At 38.0% G+C, this 19,683-nt stretch overlaps 1 protein-coding gene across 9 annotated transcripts in view; it reads left to right on the top strand.

Annotated features, from left to right (window-relative positions):
- Positions 1-19,683, top strand: part of GPHN (gephyrin) — a 435,000-nt gene continuing 415,317 nt past the window's right edge. For all 9 annotated transcript variants that reach the window (XM_081088057.1, XM_081088055.1, XM_081088059.1 and 6 more), the window contains exon 1: positions 1-435. In XM_081088057.1, coding sequence (XP_080944183.1) covers positions 372-435 — 64 coding nt within the window. In that variant the 5' untranslated portion in view covers positions 1-371. The remainder of the gene's footprint in view (positions 436-19,683) is intronic.

Raw genomic sequence — 19,683 nt, 5'->3', positions numbered from 1 at the left:
TTCAGTCTCTCGCTCTCCAGCCGCCCGGGCTCTCGCGCTCGGCAGAGCGGCCTCGGACTCTCCGCCCGGACCGACACCTCCGCGCACTCCCCCTCCGGCGGCCACAGCGTGTGCCCCTCGCGCTCGCCGCCTCGCACCGGCCTCGGGGTCGCGCGCCCGGACTCCGCCCCGTCCCGCGGCCTCGCGCGCTGCCGGCGCGGCCTCTCCCGGGCGCAAGCGGACCGGCCGCGGCCGCCTCGCCCCCCCTCCTTCCCTCGCGCTCACCTCGCGCTCGCGGTCTCGCGCGGTCCCCGGCGGGCGCGCTCCCGGCCGCGCGCTCCGAGCTCCCGCTTCTCCCGGCTCCTGTCAGTGCGGTGACTGCGCTGGGAAACATGGCGACCGAGGGGATGATCCTCACGAACCACGACCATCAAATCCGCGTCGGAGTCCTCACAGGTAACCGGGAGGAGAACGGGATCGCCGCCGCCGCCGCCCCCGACGTGCCTCGGGCTTCTTGCCGGCGGTGACCCTGCTCTGCGGCCTCGGGAGGAGGGCAGGCTGAGGAGGGGGACAGGAAAGGGGGGCGTTTTACCACCGCGGAGCTGCTGGAGGCTGGGGTGTTCCCGTGCTCCCACCCCTCCCGGGAGCAAGTGCCGGTCCCGTGGGATGTCCGGCCCCGGTACCTTCGCAGCCCAAGTCCCTGGCCCTCGGGGACCGAGGGGCCGGTGCGGCGGGCGCTGCGGGGCTCCTGGCTGCCGGTGCGGGCGCGGGATGCCGGCTCCGCAGTCCGGAGCTCGCCGCTCCCGCCGGCCCGCGCACTTCCTCCGCCAGCGCCCGTCCGGGAGGGGAATCCCGAACCCACCCCCTCGCGGCCCCCTCCCCCACTCGAGTGGCCCGGAGCCGCTCGTGCCGTGCTCGCCGGGGGCACGGGCCGGGCACGACTTGGGTGTTCAAGAGGCGGAACTCTGCCCCTCGAGAGCCGGGCATCCCCTCCGCCACCATGGGACACCCCTAGTCTCCCCCGGGAGGTGGGGGGTCGGCTTGCACCCGGACCTCGGAAAGTGTCCGTATTCCGCCTTCCTGAGCCGAGGGCCCTCTGCCCGCCCCTTGGTTTCCTTAGAGTAAAAGGTGTAGAGGGACCGGCTGAACCTGCGGCTGGGGATCCAGCCCCCTTCACTGGAGAGAGGATTCCTCCACTTGGGCTCCTCGGTCCTCCTCCCTTCTGGGACCCCCCTCCCCCCGGCCATGGTCCCGAAGCTGGTGAGGAGCACACTTCTCCCGGGTCGCGCTTCCCTCCCTCGCAGAAACCGCGTGTGCCCCGCACGTCTGACTCCGTTGCGCTGTATTTGGGTGATCTCCCTCCGTTGCTGCAGGGCACGACTCCCGAGATGAAGAGCCAGCCAATTTGTAGGGGTTTCTGCTGTGGCTCTGTAGTTGGCCAGGCTTCTGTGCAATTGCGTGGCCAGGCGGGGGTTAAAGAACTATATTTAGAATCTGAGGGCTTAGTCGGGAGTGAAGGAAATCCAAGATTTACTGTTGTGATTTCGGAAAAAGGAGTGATGTAGACAGGAATCCTCGTGTGCGTTTCTCCTCCGCGGCCCCCCCCCCCCCCAACTCCCCGATTCTTTTTTAATTTTTTTTTCCCTTGTCAAATATTGACAGGTTGAGACGGTGCTCGAGGAGGGACTAAATTGAATGAGACTTGCTTTTATTATTAGATTTAACAAAAATCCTCTCTCGGTAGATACTGAGTGCAAAGCTTAATTGAACTGCCGAGTTTTATGACAAGGAGATATCCACGACACTCTACATTCTTTTACGCAAATGGGTTGCCTTTTCCTGGTTTTCTTTCTAGATGTTAATGGCGATTTATTGAATTTTCCTAATAGCCTCTTGGGTGGAGAAACTGGTCTAAACCTATTGCTGGGAAGGGAATCCCCCCAAATCAGAAGATGAGCTGTCCTCCCTTTTTGGTGCTGAAACTTGCCATATGCAAAGATACAGTTATAGCTCAGAATTGTTAGAGTTCACATTGCTGATTTTCAAAGAATCTAATCGCGGGGTGTAAAGGTGTAGACTCTATATCAACTTGCACTTTAAATTCTAGCCATGTTTTGAAAATTAGTAGAGTAGTAAGAGTGAAGCTTAATAAATTCCAAAGTATGTCAACTGACCATGGAAATGAAAGGTCATAGATGTTTTAAAGTTAAGTCATAGAGATTTTTTAAAAAATTGTTTATTTAAGCTTTCCCTAATAGTTTTACTTATCAAATCTTCTTACTTGGGTCAAGTGACATAGTTGTACAGAATACTTTGAAAGATTTGGCCCTTATCCATATCCCTACAGTACAATAGGAATAAGATTGATATGCAAACCACTAACAATGTATGTAATTATTTTGCTAAAATTGTCTAAATAAATTACCTGTGCATATGAGGGCTAAATGTAAAAGGAATCCCATATTCAGATGGATTAGGAGCAAATGTGATTACCTGTAGGCAGAATTTAATACATTTACCAGAGGTTAAGTAGAAACTGACATTTTTAAGGGTAGTTGAAACTCAGTGGCAACCTTATAAATGAAAATGTTGCCCTGGCCAGGTATCTCAGTTGGTTAGAGCATCGTCCCCATATGCCAAGGTTGGGGGTTTGATCTCCCATCAGGGCACATACAGGACTCAACCAGTGAATGAAAAAATAAGTGGAACGATCTCTCTCTCCCCCCCCCCCCCTCCCTCATTCTCCTCGTTCTCTCTAAAATACAAACCAAATAAATAAGAAAATGTTAGTTGGTGAGGATGAGGCTCTTGAGCAGAATACGAGAAGCCTAGGTGGAATAGATGTGGGCATAGGCAGAATGTCAAGGAGAGAAGAGACTTTGCAGTGGGATTGAAGAGAATCTGGAGATGCTGTTTCATGTAGTTTAGGGGAAAAGTAGGGTCAGGAATAAGGATGTAGCTGAAGGAAAGAAGTAGAAGTTGCAGATTTGGGAGAAGTGGTAACGGTAATAATGGATTTTTGAAGTCAGAAATAACTCTGAGGTTTTTACTTGAAAAGTTACTAATATGAGTATTGTCTACTATGATGGAGCCTGGAAACACAGAGAAGAATCAGATGAAAGGGCACCAGCCTTCAGTCTGCAAGTAGTGGATTTTATTACAAACAAACAGCTTAATATTTATGTTCTTGATATTCCATGTTATATTGTGCCAAAAAAAAGCTATGTTGTGCAATTTTTGTGTCTTGTAGAACTTCAAATGTTGCAGTTTTACTGTGTGAAATTACTCTTTACTGGACTTAAGCACTATGATTTTATACTTAAGAACATTGAGTTAAGATACCATACTTAAAACTGATTTTGTGAGTTTTAATTTGCAGCTCTCTTTAAAGGTGAAGGACTTATAAAATATCCTCTGCATGCTTCATAATAGGGATTTTATGTATTCTCGGTGGCAATGTTATAAATGAAAATGTTGCCCTGGTCGGGTAGCTCAGTTGGTAGAGCATTGTCCCCATGGCCCCCATGGTCTAAATCTGTTTTACAGAGGTAGTAGAAAGTATTGTCTACCCAAGCACACATGTGGTAGTATTGTTGTGAAACTGTATTGTAATTTCTAAATTTTTAATTTTTGTGTGACATTTTAAATTTTCTATTGCAAGATAATATTTGTACCATGAAACTTTTCATCTTCTAGATGTTTTTGTAATCTTCAGCTCAGCTATGAATTTGACAACTATAGTATACAGTCTATTGAAATGTCTCATCAAATGAATTAACTATTAGAATTTTAAAAATATAGTTGTGGGAAGGAAAATATTTAGTAAAGGCATTTCTTTTTTACTTGATATTTTGAATTATTTAGGGTTTGGAAATCAGATTATAATAATATAAATGGATATTTTAGCTATATTAATTAATTTTTATCAGAAAAATTGGGAACATTTCTGTATATAAAATAGGTTATCGTGGAAACATTTTAAGTTGAACATTATTGACCATCTCTAGGAACAATATCGTTGTCAATAACTATCTTATGATGATTTGCTATAAATAAAGTATTATAGGTCTTTGGTGACATAAGACCTAGTTTTCAATATATCTGTTTCTAATGTTCTCTACTTCTATTGTTGTTTATAACAGAGATAAAAGATTATAGGATGGGTGAATAGCATGAGGAAAACAAACAAGTATCTGCTTTTTCGAAACTGAAAGAAGATGTGGGGCAGATGTAGGATTTTTTTTTTTGATAGCTATAGTAATTATACTAGTACTTACAGTGAGTCTTAATAATTACATACAAGGGTAACTGTATTTTAAATGTGTCATTTTTCACCTAATTTTTTCTATTTCTAATGAAGCTGTTTATCAAGGGAGCACACTAGTTCTGCTACAAAAGTTTCTCTGCAATATCAGGAAAATAATGAATATGTGTGTAGTTAATATAGAATGGGACAGATTATGTTCCATTGGGTATTTAATATCGTATTAGCTAGCCACTGCTAATGTTTGCTATCAAAGCACTTAGCTAAAAATGATAATTCATTACCTGAATTTTCACTAATAGTGGCGTGAATGAGAAGTGATGCAAATATTTAGCAAAGGGCATTTTAAAAACGAATACTTTTTCTCTAGTAACATACATTTTTGTTGGGCTAAGCTGTAGATTTATAATCAGTAAGAGTTATTAGAACAAGATCTGACTAGACAATAGAGATAAGAGACTAATTGTAAACTAGAACACCTAAAATATTAGTTACATGTAGGGAGTATTTCAGCCATTCAGAATATTAAAAAACCAAATTCTAAGTCAAGGAAATGATAATCATGTAACTCTGGACTTGTTCAAGCATTTATTTTATTGTGTTCCTTAAGCTTATACCTGTGCATTATAACTATCTATGTTGTATTTTGAAAAACCCATTTATTGATGAGGATATCTAAATATATCTTTGTTTTTAAGTAGCCAAATTACTATTGCAAACAAAATCTAAATCCTACCAAATGGAATTGTGTATTCTGGCAGACATATCAACATTGATCTATATGACTTTTGTTAAAAGGAAGCCTATTTCTTAAACTAGGTTGTTCTTTCATGAATTTTGGATTGGAAGCAATATATTAGAGAATTAAAATTTTAGTTAAAGTAGAAAATCATTAAATCAACACTATCATCATTGGCCAAAGACTTTATAAACTACTAGAGGCCTGATGCACGAAATTCGTGCAAGAGTTGGCCTTCCTTTCCCCAGCTGCCAGCACTGGCTTCCCTCTGGCACCCGGGACCAGGCTTCCCTCTCAGCCCCGGCTTTGTCTGGAAGGTTGTCCAGAAGGATGTCTGGTCTAATTAGCATATTACGCTTTTATTATTATAGATGGGTACATAGATTGTTACACATTAAGAGCTTTAACTATATTAAAAACATATTTGACTTTCACTTTAACTGAGATATATGGTGGAGAATCAGCAATATGTTATTGAGGAGGAAATGACTATGAGTCCATTTTTGCTCTTATAGATGATAGATACGTTGGTAAGTTGAATTGGATGCTTTTTTTTTGAAACTGAGTAAAACAGGTAAAATCTATGCTTTGCTCCTGGAAATAGGATTGAAGAACAACAAGCATATTTGGGATTTGAGATGTTAAAACAATACTAAAAAGAAAATAATGAAACCACAGGGATTTCTTTTTTCACATCTGGGAAGAGAAGATAAATTAGGACAAAGAAAAGATTATTTAAACTGCTTAAAAGTAATTGAGACTATAGTTAATATGAATAGCATGCAATTCTTACTTAATTTTTGAATGACCTCCCAAAAAGCAAATACCTAAGTATTGTCATGTAGAAGTTCTGTTCAGGTTGTTTAGTGAGTTCATAAGTGAATTTGTATTTAATTAATTTTAACTAAACAAGTAGGACTTCTTGAAACTTTTGTAATTAAATAAACAGTCCCAACAATTTTTACAGTTGTTTTGCCAGTAAACTATACATTTTGAAAGAATGAAATTTACTGTGCTTTAAAAATTTACTAATTTGAAAAATAAAGGAGCAAGGAAATGAGATCTGGTGAACGGAGCATTACACAATTTGTGTCCTGCTTCTTAAATTGAGGTACATGATACTGTGTTAAGGGATACTCTAAGGATTCTTTCTAATCCTTAGATTCTAAACGGTGGGAACAAACATAATAATTCTTTTTAAGTGTTATTTTTAATTTTTTGAAAAGGAAACTTATTGTGGTGACCTTGATTAATAAAACCAAACATAATTTTTGAAGTATATTTTACTTGAGACTGTAATTTAAACCACTTTAATATTAGATAAGCATGAGTAAATTAGGTACTGAGTATAGAATGCATGAGCTTTTAAGATAAAATCTGGAACTTCAAAGACAGTTCAAGTGAGCCCATTATGTAACCCCAGACTTCATCATTCTTTTGTTTTTGATACTTTGGCACGAACACACACACACACACACACACACACACACACACAGAACATTTAAGGAACACTGGGTCACACAACACTAGAAGACTCACTTTCTAATGGTAATCTGGCCAGTAAACTTTTTATAACCTTGAACAATATTACTTAACTCTGTCTCTCAACTTTTCTCACCATTAATATGAAGGAATCATTCTCTGAGATCACTTTAAGCTCTGGGACAATATATGTTTCTATCATTTAGCATCTTGGCCAGCTGGAAGGAGATATATAGAATATCATGCTTAGTTAATTTTTTTTTTGTCTTTACAATGGAAATTGTTATGGGGGAGAGGTAAATTATACATAAAGATGCAAGAAAATAAGAAATGGAAGAAAAGATAAATGTTTCAGAGATCAGGTGCTGTCAGTATAAACTAAGGAAAAGTATTTAGATTTTCGTCAATTTAGAAATTTTTGTATTAACCCTTTTTCTGTTACCAGTAGTTTCGGTCTTTTTTTTTTTTTTTTTTTATTAGTTAAGGTATTACAAATGTGTCCTCATCCCCCCCTTTAACCCCCAACCTCCCCCCCACACACAAACTCATGCTCCCATCCCCCCGTTGTCCATGTCCATTGGTTTGGCTTATATACATGTATACAAGTCCTTCTGTTGATCTCTTCCCCTTACCCCCGCCCTCCCCTACTTTCCTTCTGGGGATTGATAGCCTGATCGCTGTTTCTCAGTCTTTGGGTCTGTCCCTTTTCATCAGTCCATGTTGTTCTCTATAATCCACAAATGAGTGAGATCATGTGGTATTTATCTTTCTCTGACTGGCTTATTTCACTTAGCATAATGCTCTCCAGTTCCATCCATGCTGTTGCAAAAGGCAAGAGTTCCTTTTTTTTTTACCGCAGCATAGTATTCCATTGTGTATATGTACCACAGTTTTCTAATCCATTCATCTACTGATGGGCACTTAGGCTGTTTCCAAATCTTAGCTATGGTGAATTGTGCTGCTATGAACATAGGGGTGCATATATCCTTTCTAATTGGCTGTAGTTTCGGTCTTATATTTTATTTCAAATTCAGCTCAAACCTCACTTCCTCAGCAAAATCTTTTCTCTACAATGTCTTTCTTTGTTTTCTTTCTTTGTGTTTATAAATTGTTGTCTGTACCCTGCAATCATGTGGGAGGCTGCAAGATGCAGTTTGTTGTTTTTTTTTTTTGAAAAAAGGACTTTGGAGTCAAAGAGACTTGGATTTCACACTCTGGTTTGCCCTTGATAGTGCGAAGTCATTTAACCTCTCTGAATTCCAGTTTCTTTCTCCAAAATGAAGCTGGCAATACTTACTTCACAGAGTTTTAAGAAATAACTGAGATAATGTATGTGAAAATGCCTACCATGTATGTCTAGGTTGGAGTATATGTTCGGTAATCTTCCTTTTCTTTTTGTATGTTCCTTTGGGGCAATTTGCTAACAGCTTCATGTACAAAATCTTATTTAAAATAGATTTTAAAGTTCTTCAAACAGGTGATCTGTTCCTTACTTCTTTTGTGCCCTTTCACCATAGCACCTAGTAATGAAGTAGTTGCATAGGAGATGTTTAATATAACTGTTAATAGGGTGATTAATAATGTGTATTTGAGACATTTTATACTATCAAATCTAACATAGTACCTCTTAGTTGATAGTCATAGTCTGTATGAGGATTATTTTAGGGTAATATTTATTTATCTATGTGTTTTATTTTATTTTATCATTTATTAAAATTTTTAAATTATCTTTATTATTGAAAGTATTAGATGTCCCCGTTTTTCTTCTTTGACCCCTTCTAGCCCGCCCCACCCCAAAAAATGTTATCTTAAAAATGAAAATTTTAAATTATAGGTAAAAGGAATTCAAAAAATGCTGTTATTTATTTGGAAGGTTAACTGTGATGGTCAAAATGGCAAAACACCATAAAATAGGAGTCAAAAGTTGTACTTCTTCTATCACTTTCAAGACACTTAATTACAGTTTACCTGTTTATCCTTAGCTTTGAATGGGGGAATTATGCTTACCTTATATGGTTATTGAGAGGAAGGAAATACTTTATTTAATATTCAGCATTTACTGTGTGCCAGCTTATGTGCTTAAGTGAGGGATACAATAGTGAATAAGAGACACAAGACCTTATGTTCATGGAGCTAACATGAACACAGTATTTAATTAGGTTGGATATTGACAAATACATGCTTAATTTATGTTGCATTTCAAGGAATAAAGTACTTTTATCTTTTATTATTTTTATTTTTTTTAAAATATGTTTATATTGATTTCAGAGAGGGAGAGAGAGATAGAAACAGATAGAAACATCAATGATGAGAGCATTGATCGGCTGCCTCCTGGGGATCGAGCCCACAACCCGGACATGTGCTCTGACCGGGAATTGAACCGTGACCTCCTGGTTTAACCACTGAGCCACGCTGGGCCAGGCTCTTTTATTTTTGATGCAGGTAAGTATAAGCACCAAAGTAATTTTCAAGCCACTTTTGACAACAAATTTTCAAACCATTACACATTTCCTCCTTTCTAAGATAGAAAATATTTAATGAACATGATATAATTATTTCTGTTCAAACAGGTATAACTAATTATAAGTAACATGTATTGGGCCTATATATGGTATAAATGTATTCTATTTGTTCTAGCACTTTGCATATGTTATTCAATCCTTCCTCTTACGCTGCCTGAGAAGTGGAGAAGCTAAGTAACTTGTTCAGGTTTATACCAGTGGCAGTGCCAGAATTCAAGCACAAGTCTGACTGTACTCTCAATAATTATATTTCTATATTTTATTTTGAATATCTCTTATTATGAAGTGGGGTAGTATGGTTCTGTACTGTATTTGACTTTATATACTTGCCCTTCCCCTTCTAGTTTATAATCTGCAATAGCCATCGGAAGAAGCACATAAACTACCTTGCTAAGAATTATATATGATAGATATCACCTTCAGTTAGACTTGAAGTGAGGTCTAAAGAATAAGTATTTTCACTTTTGGGTTGGGGGCATCAGTGGATAAATGGGTTATTATTTATTAATTTAATTATTTTTTTGTACTTTGAGATTTCAGAATCAGAGTTAATTGGATCTTCCTGATGCTGAAAATGTTAATAAAAATGCAGAAACTTATGAAAAGTAAGAGAGCAAGTACAGTATGAGTGCCAAGTATAAATGGAATGTTTCCTTTAATTCTCTAAGTACTGATAAATTCTTTTTTTTAAAAGAACATTAAGAAAAAAGTATACTTGTCCTAACTGGTTTGGCTCAGTGCATAGAGCGTTGGCCTGCAGACTGAAGAGTCCCGGGTTCAATTCTAGTCAAGGGCATATGCCCGGGTTGCAGATTCGATCTCCAGTGTGGGGCATTCAGGAGGCAGCCAATCAATGATTCTCATCAATGATGTTTTTCTCTCTCTCTCCTTCTCCCTTCCTCTCTGAAATCAATAAAAAAAAAGATAAAGATAAAGAAAAAAGTATACTTGAAGAAATTAATCTTTAAAGCCTAATTCAAGGTTAAGAATTTTTTAATATCTTGGAAACAAGAAATTGAATAAATATTTTCAGACATAAAAAAGGATTCATCATTTAAGTGATTACCTTTCCTCTTCCATTTAAGAGTCAATACTAAGCATTTTGATTCTAATGCAAATTTAAAAAATTATGCTTTGATAAAATTAGTATCTATACAGTAGGAGTTACTTTTGAATTCACTTGCAAGTAGAAAAACTCCTGAATTCTTAAGTCATATTTTTAAAGACTTACTAGAGTGTATTTGTGCATTGTAAAAAACGTAACACTACAGAAAGGTAAAGTGTGAAATGAATCCCTACCACCTTACTTCCCCAGTCTCTCTAGTGTTAACCACTTTTAAGATTTTTGTTTTTGTTTATTCTTCTGTATATAAGTATATATTTGAATTTGCACATATGGAATCAGACATTATATCTTCCTTTCCTCCCCCTCAATCAATAAAAAAAATATATTTTTCCTAATCATTCACCATCTGTTTTTTTCTTTCTTTTTCACCCCCTGCCCCCCAATTCATTGACCCTCTTTACCCATACCTGCCCTTCACCACACTGTTGTCTGTGTCCATGGGCTATGCATATCCTATCTAATAAAGAGGTAATATGCAAATTGACCATCACACCCTTGCACAAGATGGCTGCCCCCATGTGGTCAAAGATGGCTGCCACAAGAGGGCCGGCAGGGGAGGGAATTTGGGGGCGATCAGGCCAGTGGGGGAGGGTAGTTGGGGGCAATCAGGGGAGGGCAGTTGGGGGCAATTGGGCCGGCATGGGAGCAGTTAGGCATTGATCAGGCTGGCAGGGGAGTGGTTAGGGGGTGATCAGGCTGGCAGGCAGGCTGGTGAGCGGTTGGGAGCCAGGAGTCCTGGATTGTGAGAGGGATGTCTGACTGCCAGTTTAAACTGGCAGTCGGACATCCCCTGAGGGGTCCCAGATTGGAGAGCGTGCAGGCTGGGCTGAGGGACAGCCACCACCCCCCAGTGCACAAATTTTGTGCAATGGGCCTCTAGTATGAATAATTGTGCAAAAGGTATTATAATTTTTCAAGCATGATTAGGCAAAGAAAAAAATTAACTGAACAGCCTTTGTGTTTAATAAGTCTATATAATTATCTAAAACAATAAAAGGGTAATATGCTAATTAGACCAGACATGATTCTGGAAATCCTTCCGGATGAAGCTAGGGCCGGAGGGAAGCCCGGGTCCTGGGTGCCTGCTGGCGGCTGGAGGGAAGCCAGTGCTGGCAGCCAGGGGAAGGAAGGCCTACTCTTGCAGGGATCTCATGCATCAGGCCTCAAGTATGCATATAAGTTCCCTGATTAATCTCTCACCCCCACTCACCCCTCTTTTTCTTTTTTATATTAAAATATTGGCTAACTATTATTATCATACTCAGAAAATCTATTATAGCAAAGACTAGAAAGACCAATCTTTATTCTGTTACTACTATTATGGGAAAAGAACACTAGATCAATTTCTATTTTGGATTTTTCCAGTGGGAGTTTGATATCATTATCCATAAAAAGTAAAGTACAATAGATGCTCTCTAAAATCTCATTCAACTCTCAAATTTTATTAAACCCAGTCTCAGGAACATACCTCATGTTTACCATTCTCTTATTGCTTATATTCATGTTATCTACAATCTATTAATGACAGCAAAATTATTGATCTGAAATGCTTTCCTTCAAACAGGAAAAATTGCTAGAGAAAGACAGATATTTATACCAAGTATAAATGGAATAAAAGGCTGTTACTTCCACTGCATAATATGTGCAATTTTATTTCATTCAATATCACATGCTACAGGGAGTTCAAATTGCAAAATGCTTAAGATTTAGAATAATTACATGCATGTAAGGGTAATAACTGATTCACACAACCAGGCTTGTAAGACTAATAGAGGTATTTGAGGTATTACCTTTTAAAATTTTAATTATGGTAATATACCAGAGATCTGGAAAGCAAAGTTAGTATTCTTCCAAAAAGTTATTATTTTGCTGTTACATGTTTAAAATAAAACTATTGCAAAAATAAGACATATATCTTCATTGAACAATATTATGCTTTAGGTTCACACAGATACAGCAGGTCCTCCAATAACATCATTTTGTTTAACATTGTTTTATTATAACGTTGATGATAAAAATCAATTCTGGGCTGGGACCACTATGTGTGGAGTTTATAGATCTCCCCATGTCCACATGGGTTTCTTCTGGGTACTCCAATTTCCTCCCACATCACTAAGATGTGCACATTAGGTGCATTGGTGTGTCTAGACCAGCCATGTGCAAACTACGGCCTGCGGGCCGGATCCGGCCCATTTGAAATGAATAAAACTAAAAAAAAAAAAAAAGACCGTACCCTTTTAAGTAATGATGTTTACTTTGAATTTATATTAGTTCACACAAACACTCCATCCATGCTTTTGTTCCGGCCCTCCGGTTCAGTTTAAGAACCCATTGTGGCCCTAGAGTCAAAAAGTTTGCCCACCCCTGGTCTAGACTGTCCCTGTCTGTGTGAATCTGAATGTGTTTGATGCTCCCTGTGATGGAATGGCATCCCGTCCAGGGTTGGTTCCCTTCTTGCATCCTGAGTTCCTGGGGCAGGTTTTGGCCACCTAAGATTCTGAAATGGAAGAAGCGGGTTGGAAAATAATTATCTACTTGTTTTTATTAATCTTTCTTAAATGTATGGACGTATAACTCACATTTGTTTCATTGTTTAACATTTAACATTTGGTCTTTATTTAGAAGTTTGATGATGTTTTTGTTACCAGAAATATGCTGTAGGAACTTAAGTTTTATTTATATCAATTAGCCTATGGTAAAATTGATTTTGTTATATGTCATTTCATTAAAATCATAGTTTCCAAGAACCTATCCATGATGTTAAGTGAGGACTTACTGAACTCAGAATAGATTAGACTACCTGAGTTTATATCTAAGTGAAGTTTTTAGAGTTACTTAACTTCTCTAAACTTCAGTTTTTCTATCCATAAAATGGGGAATACCAATGCCTACCTTAGATAATTTTTGGAAGGAAAGCTTGAGAATCATTGAATTAAGTTAATACTGGACTTGGATTTTCCAATTTTCTTCTACAGATGGATCTGTGAAATGATATTAATTTTTAAAATTGTCAATTATGCATCATAATGAAACACTTATTCCTTTCTGATTCATAATGCAATTCAGAAGTGAGTCATATCCAATATGTGAGAAACTTGAAATGGAAGTACCCCTACCCCCATAGTTGGAATTTTTTTTTCATATATTTTATTGATTTTTTTTACAGAGGAAGGGAGAGGGATAGAGAGTTAGAAACATCGATGAGAGAGAAACATCGATCAGCTGCCTCCTGCACACCTCCTACTGGGGATGTGCCCACAACCAAGGTACATGCCCTTGGCCGGAATTGAACCTGGGACCTTTCAGTCCACAGGCCGACGCTCTATCCACTGAGCCAAACCAGTTAGGGCAATAGTTGGAATTTTTAAGTAGCTAAATAGTTATGGATCTGATTTTATTATTAGGTTGTTTTCCTATCAGTGATTAATATATCAGTCTGACCATAGCCTGACTTGTTTACAAACAGTATAGCCCAGTTTAGTATTGACTTAGTCCATTTGGGTTGCTATTACAAAGTGCTATACTGGGTAGCTAATAAAAGGTTGGGAAGTCCAGGATCAAGGTACCAGTAGATTCACTGTCCAGTGAGTGCCCACTTCCTGTAGAAGCTGTCTTTCCTCTGTCTCCTCACGTGGTGGAAGAGGGGAGGGAACTCTGTGGGGCTTTGCTCCCATGACTATCACCTCCCAAAGCCCCACTTCCAAACACCATGATACTGGGAAAACAGGTTTCAATATAGGAATTTTGGAGAGGGGTGTACAAACATCCAGTTTATTACAAGTATGTACCATTTGACATGCTTTGCATTGTGTTGAGCTATAGCTATGACAGGCTTATCTTGGAGATATTGCAGGTTTGGTTCCAGACCACTGCAATAAAGTAAAGACCATAGTAAAGTGAGTCACATGAATTTTTTGGTTCCCCAGTGCATATAAAAGTTATGTTTACACTATATTGTAGTTTATTAAGTGTGCACTAGCATTATATTGAAAAAAAAGTGCATACCTTAATTTAAGTAAATACCTATTGCTAAAAAATGCTAGCCATCATTTGAATTGTAATCTTTTTGCTGGTGCAGTCTTACCTTCAGTTTTAAAAATACCCCTCAATATCTGGAAGCAAATAAGGCAAAATGCAATACAATGAGATATGCCTGTAAATATTTATAGAGTTGACCTTTAAGTGTGAAGAATTGTCTGTAAAAATAGGTTTACATATTAAGTCATTTATATATTAAAACACTTGCCAAGTACTGTATGATGGGGTTTACCAAACTGTTTCTATAAAGGGTCAGATAGTAAATATTTTAGGCTTTTTGGGCAATATGATTTCTGTCACAGGTACTCAGCTTTGTCTTTATAGCAGGAAAGCAGTCATAGACAACATGTAAATGAAATGTGTCCCAATAAAATTTTATTTGCAAAAACAGATGGTCAGCCAGATTTGTCTAATCTGTGCTCCAGATCACAGTCTTATTTTAGGAAAGTATAATCCCAAGTTACCTGCATATGAATTGAACTTTCATGTCAGTTAAAATTTACTTTATAAACCACCACAAAATTTAGTGGCTTAAAACTACAACTTAATCTCTTTTACATATCTGTGAATTAACTCAGTGTTTTTGCTTTAGGTGGCATTGTTTGGGGTTCTGGTATAGCTGCAGTCACATGGAATTTTGACTAGAACTATTGTCCAGGGCCTTGGTCCTCCTATATATGGGTTTCTCCACGTGGCTGATTCATTAGCATCAGAGTGTGATGGCAGGCTTCCAAGAAGTATTCCAAGAGCAAGCATTGTGATAGTGAGGAAGCAGAAGCTGCCAGACCAACGAAGGCTTAGACCTGAAATTGGCACAGCTTCACTTCTGCCATTATTCTATTGGTCAAAATAGTCACAGGGTCAGCCCATAGCTATTGTGGGAAGAGACTAGGAATAGTAGGATGCATGGTTAATTGGGGATCATCAAAGTAACAGTTTATCACAGGATTGTTTTCATTGTGACAGTTCAAACTGAATTAGCTTTAGTAAAGGTGAAATTTATTATAAGGGTAATGGGATGTCTATCTCACAAAACCTAAATATGGGATTAGGCTCTACGAATATTGGATTTAGGGTCTGAAGGTCTTCTGGATTTTCTTATATTTGCTTCATTCTGTAAGCCTCATTTTCTCATACCATAGATCTGCCTTTCCACAATGGAAAAAACTGCCATTGACAGCTCCTGCATTGTTTATATCTTCCCATTTTAGCCATTCAGAGAAGGACTGACTATATTTTTACAGTTGTGTCTCTAAAATTTTTTGAGGAAGAACTTTGTGCTGATCCAATTATTTGTGATCAGAGCATATAAGTTATTTTGTACCAACCCTGTAGGAGCAGGGTCAATGAACAGAAAAGTGATGCTGAATATATAACCCCCAAGTAATTCAGTTGCCTCTTCCTTAACCATCTATATATGAACATAAAATAATTTGTTTCCCCATTGTAGACCTAATTTACTTCTTTCTTCAGCTATCTGCCTTTGGCTGTTTCATTGTTCTGCTGGAGAGTAGGCTAAAGTAAGGGCTGGAATTAGTTTAGTATCTTGAATATTCATTGTAATCTTTTCTTGATTTGAGTAGGGAACAGCAGCATTTAGTGCCTACTATTTCACTTTGCCACCGTTAACATAGAATCAGCTATGAAGGTGATCTTACTCTGTGGTTACTGATTTTCCAGAGTTGATTTGGCTGATCTGGCTGGCTGAGTGGGTATATCCTTCCTTTGGAAAGGGCCTACTTGTATACAGGAAAGCAACTTTAATACAGAATGAAATAAGAGCTATAAAGGAAGTACAGGCAGCATACTGTGGGTGTACAGAGAAAGGAACAATTAATTTTGACTGAATGGCTGTAGGAGGAATGGTATTTTAAATAAGATAGTGTTTGAGCAGGGCCTGGAAGAATGAATAACCCATCCTAGAAACACAAGGAAAGGTAATCTGGATGTCAGGTTTTTTTGGCTGCTGAAGGGGTGGCACCAGAATGTCTAGGCTAAAGTAGATGAGATTAAATATAGATGTTGAGAATTCAGGATAAATAGCAGCATGCACTTATCTGACTTTAACTTTTTTTTCCCATTAGAATTACAAGATCTAACTTGGTTTTGCCACATTCAGGCATTAGGTATCTATATGGTAGTTTGAAATTTTAGAATTTCATTTTTTAATGAAACAGTTTATCTCAAAGCCTCAGATAGTTGGATATAGAAAGAACTTTAAAGATTATCTGTACCAACCCCCTCTAGTAGGTAAAGAAACTAAGACCCAGCTAAGTGATTTATTTAAGGTTACACATCTAAATGATAGACTTAGGACTAACACTTGGGCCACCTTATTCCTAGTCTTTGGACATTTTTTAAAAAATTTACAGTGTATCCTCTGTAGTAAGAATATTTATTAAAATTTACATCCATTTGAATTACCTGCTGTAACAGTTTTTAAATTTGAGATATAACATGCATGCAGTAAAGTGCTCAGATGTTAATTGTACAACATGATGAACTTTTCATATAGACCCTTGTAAATACCACCCAGATCAAGATTTAGAACATTTCCAGCACTCCGGAATCTTCTTAGATGCCATGTACTAGTCAGTATGGACTTCCTCTGCCACCCCCAAGTAATCACTGTTCTGCTTTTATCCTCAAGGATTAAGTTAGTGTGTTCTTGAACTTGATATAAATAGAATGACTTTTGTCATTCATTATGTTTATGATATTCATCCATGTTGTGTATAGCAGTTATTCACTCTCTCTATTGCTGTGTGGTATTCCATTGAATGAATGGATCATTATTTATTCTTTTGTTAATGCTTCTAGTTTTTTGAATTGCTTCTGTTTTGTTTTTTTTTTATCATTGTGAATATTCTCATGTATTTTTTGATGAATATATTATCTAATTTCTAGGTATAGAATTGCTGGGTTGTTGCTTCCCCCAAAAGTTGTACTTCTATCCCCACCAGCATTTCAGTTGCTCTACATTCTTGTCAAAATTTGGTATTGTCAGTCTTTTTTAAAAAAATTTATTTTTATTTATTTCAGAGAGGAAGGGAGAGGGAGAGAGAGAATCATTGATCGGCTGCCTCCTGCATACCCCACACTGGGAATTGAGCCCCAAACCCAGGCATGTTCCCTGACCAGGAATTGAACCGTGATATCCTGGTTCATAGGTCGACGCTCAACCACTGAGCCATGCCGGCTGGGCGATATTGTCAGTCTTTTAAATTTTAACCATTCTGGTGCATGTGTAGTGGTTTCTAATTTATATTTTCCAGATGAGTAATGATGTTGAATACCTTTTAATATTTTAATTTTTAGTATATTTTTCAATATGCTATCTTTGGGATTTGTAGGACTTTTTTATAATTCTGAATAGGTGAACTTTGGAGATATATGTATGGCAAATATCATCTCTCAGTTTGTGGCTGATCTTTTCACTCTCTTAATGGTGTCTTAATACAAATTCTTAATATTAATGCTCAATTTATTAAATTTTCTTTTTATATTTCGTATTTTTATGTGTGTCTTATTTAAAAAACTTTTGCCTACTGCAGGATCATGAAACTATTATTCAAAATTTTCTTCTACAAGTTTTATTGCTTTTCCTTTTACTTGCAGTTCTAGGGTGCATTTCAAATTAATTTCTGTGAATAATGTAAGGTAGAGAAAGATTAAGAATTATTTTTCAAACATGCGAATATCCAGTTGATCCAGCATCCTTTTTTGAGAAAACTATCCTTTTCCTTCTGGATTTTAGGGTACCTAAATCAGATGGATTTGTTTCTAGAGTGTATATACTGTACAGTGGTCTGCTTTTCTGTCCTTGCACTATTTGGTTCTTTATGGTTTCCATGTAGTTAATTTTTCAATTAACCTGTATTATTTGGGTTTTAATATGAATATTTCTTTAGCTTCTTTATTTTCCTTTTGTTTTAAGTTCTTCAAAAAGCCCTATTGTTTCATTTGATCTTGATTATGAAGGTGCTAGATATAACTTAGTACAAATTAAAAATATTTGACTATCTAAAAGCTTGCTTTTTAGGATAATTTACTTTCCTGAACTTTCTGGGTTTTTAATGTTTGAAAAATCACATGGAATTATGATTTATACCAGGATGGTGTATAATCAAGGGCAGAGATGAGGACAGAAATGAAATTAAGATTAGGTTCTGTAGAATGGCTAGTTCAACAAATGGACCATGACTTTAATGATGTCTTAAATTAGGAACAGCCCCAGTAGGTTATTGGATTTTACCTGTGTTTTGTTCTTTTACTGTCATTTATATAGTTAGGGAATCATAGACTTTTAGTGTCTGAACAGACTTTAAAAATGATCCTAATAACCTCACTTCATTCTGTTAAAATGGATATTCAAGGATTTTATTCACACTGAGTTGAATAGATAAGTGATAGATACTTCCAATGCAAAACGTTGTGCAAGAATACAAAGCAATATACATATATATATATATATATATATATATGTATATATATATAGTACATTATAAAGGTTTCAATATTTCTTAGCCAATATGTGGTAGGTAATATTAATATAGATTTAAAATATTGGAATAACAGTGGATTCAGAAGTTGAAGGATAAAGAAGTCACTAGTTTAAAAACAGAAAACAAAATAAGGTTGTGGTAGCATAAGCACTTAATCTTTCTTTCTTTCTTTCTTTTCTTCCTTTCTTTCATCTCTTTTTGGATTGGCAAGGCAAATTTACTCCTGCGCAGTAGGGTGCATGCCAGTTGGAAATCATGGGCAAAGCACACACAAGGGAAGTCTCCTGGGGTTTTATTTTCTGATGCAGAGTCCGCCCTTCCCCTCACTCTGTACTCTGACTTGATTGGTCAAGGCTCAGAGCTCCGGTTCCCATTATTGCACTATTAGCTAATTCAGAGGAAGGGCAGGGGTAAGAAGGAGCCTAAGATGGCAGCCCCCTGAGAGTCTAAAGGCCATATAAAAAATGGGGGAACCTAAGATAGCAGCGAGCTCCTTTCTTTTACAGAAAAGATTGCTGGTTCACTCACAATTCCTCCTTTTTAATAATTTCACTCTTCAAATTCAGCTAGCAGTCTTTGACTTTCATGTTCTGCATTATCTAGGAGAAGGAGATTATTCTGCTGTTATGTTACTGGGGTTTGTTTGGTTATGCACTCTCAATTCACCTTTGGATAAGGCCTCTCATACATGGAATAATGCAATGTCCTATTACTGTCATAACACCTAACACAATTATTAAGGATGTGAATATAGATGTCAGAATTCCCTTCCACTTCCCAAACCATTGCTCTAGTAGATTGGAGAAAGGATCCTCAATTCCAGAATTCCCAGCTAACTTGCCGGGGACCAATTCCAACATGTCATAATTTCAAGAGTTTCATCAAAAGGTTGATGAGACTTGGGGACTCAACAGGGTTGAGTCACACATGTAGTCACCTGTTGGGAATGGCTAAAGGCATTTCCCCAAACCTGAATAGGAAACTATGGCTGCCAGACAGTTAAAGGGCATATTAATCTACATGTTATT

The sequence above is a fragment of the Myotis nattereri genome, assembly GCF_964212035.1.
Source record: "Myotis nattereri genome assembly, chromosome: 1".
NCBI classification, from domain to species: domain Eukaryota; kingdom Metazoa; phylum Chordata; class Mammalia; order Chiroptera; family Vespertilionidae; genus Myotis; species Myotis nattereri.
Note: the sequence above shows the minus strand (reverse complement) of the source record. Positions and strands in the feature narration are given on the sequence as shown.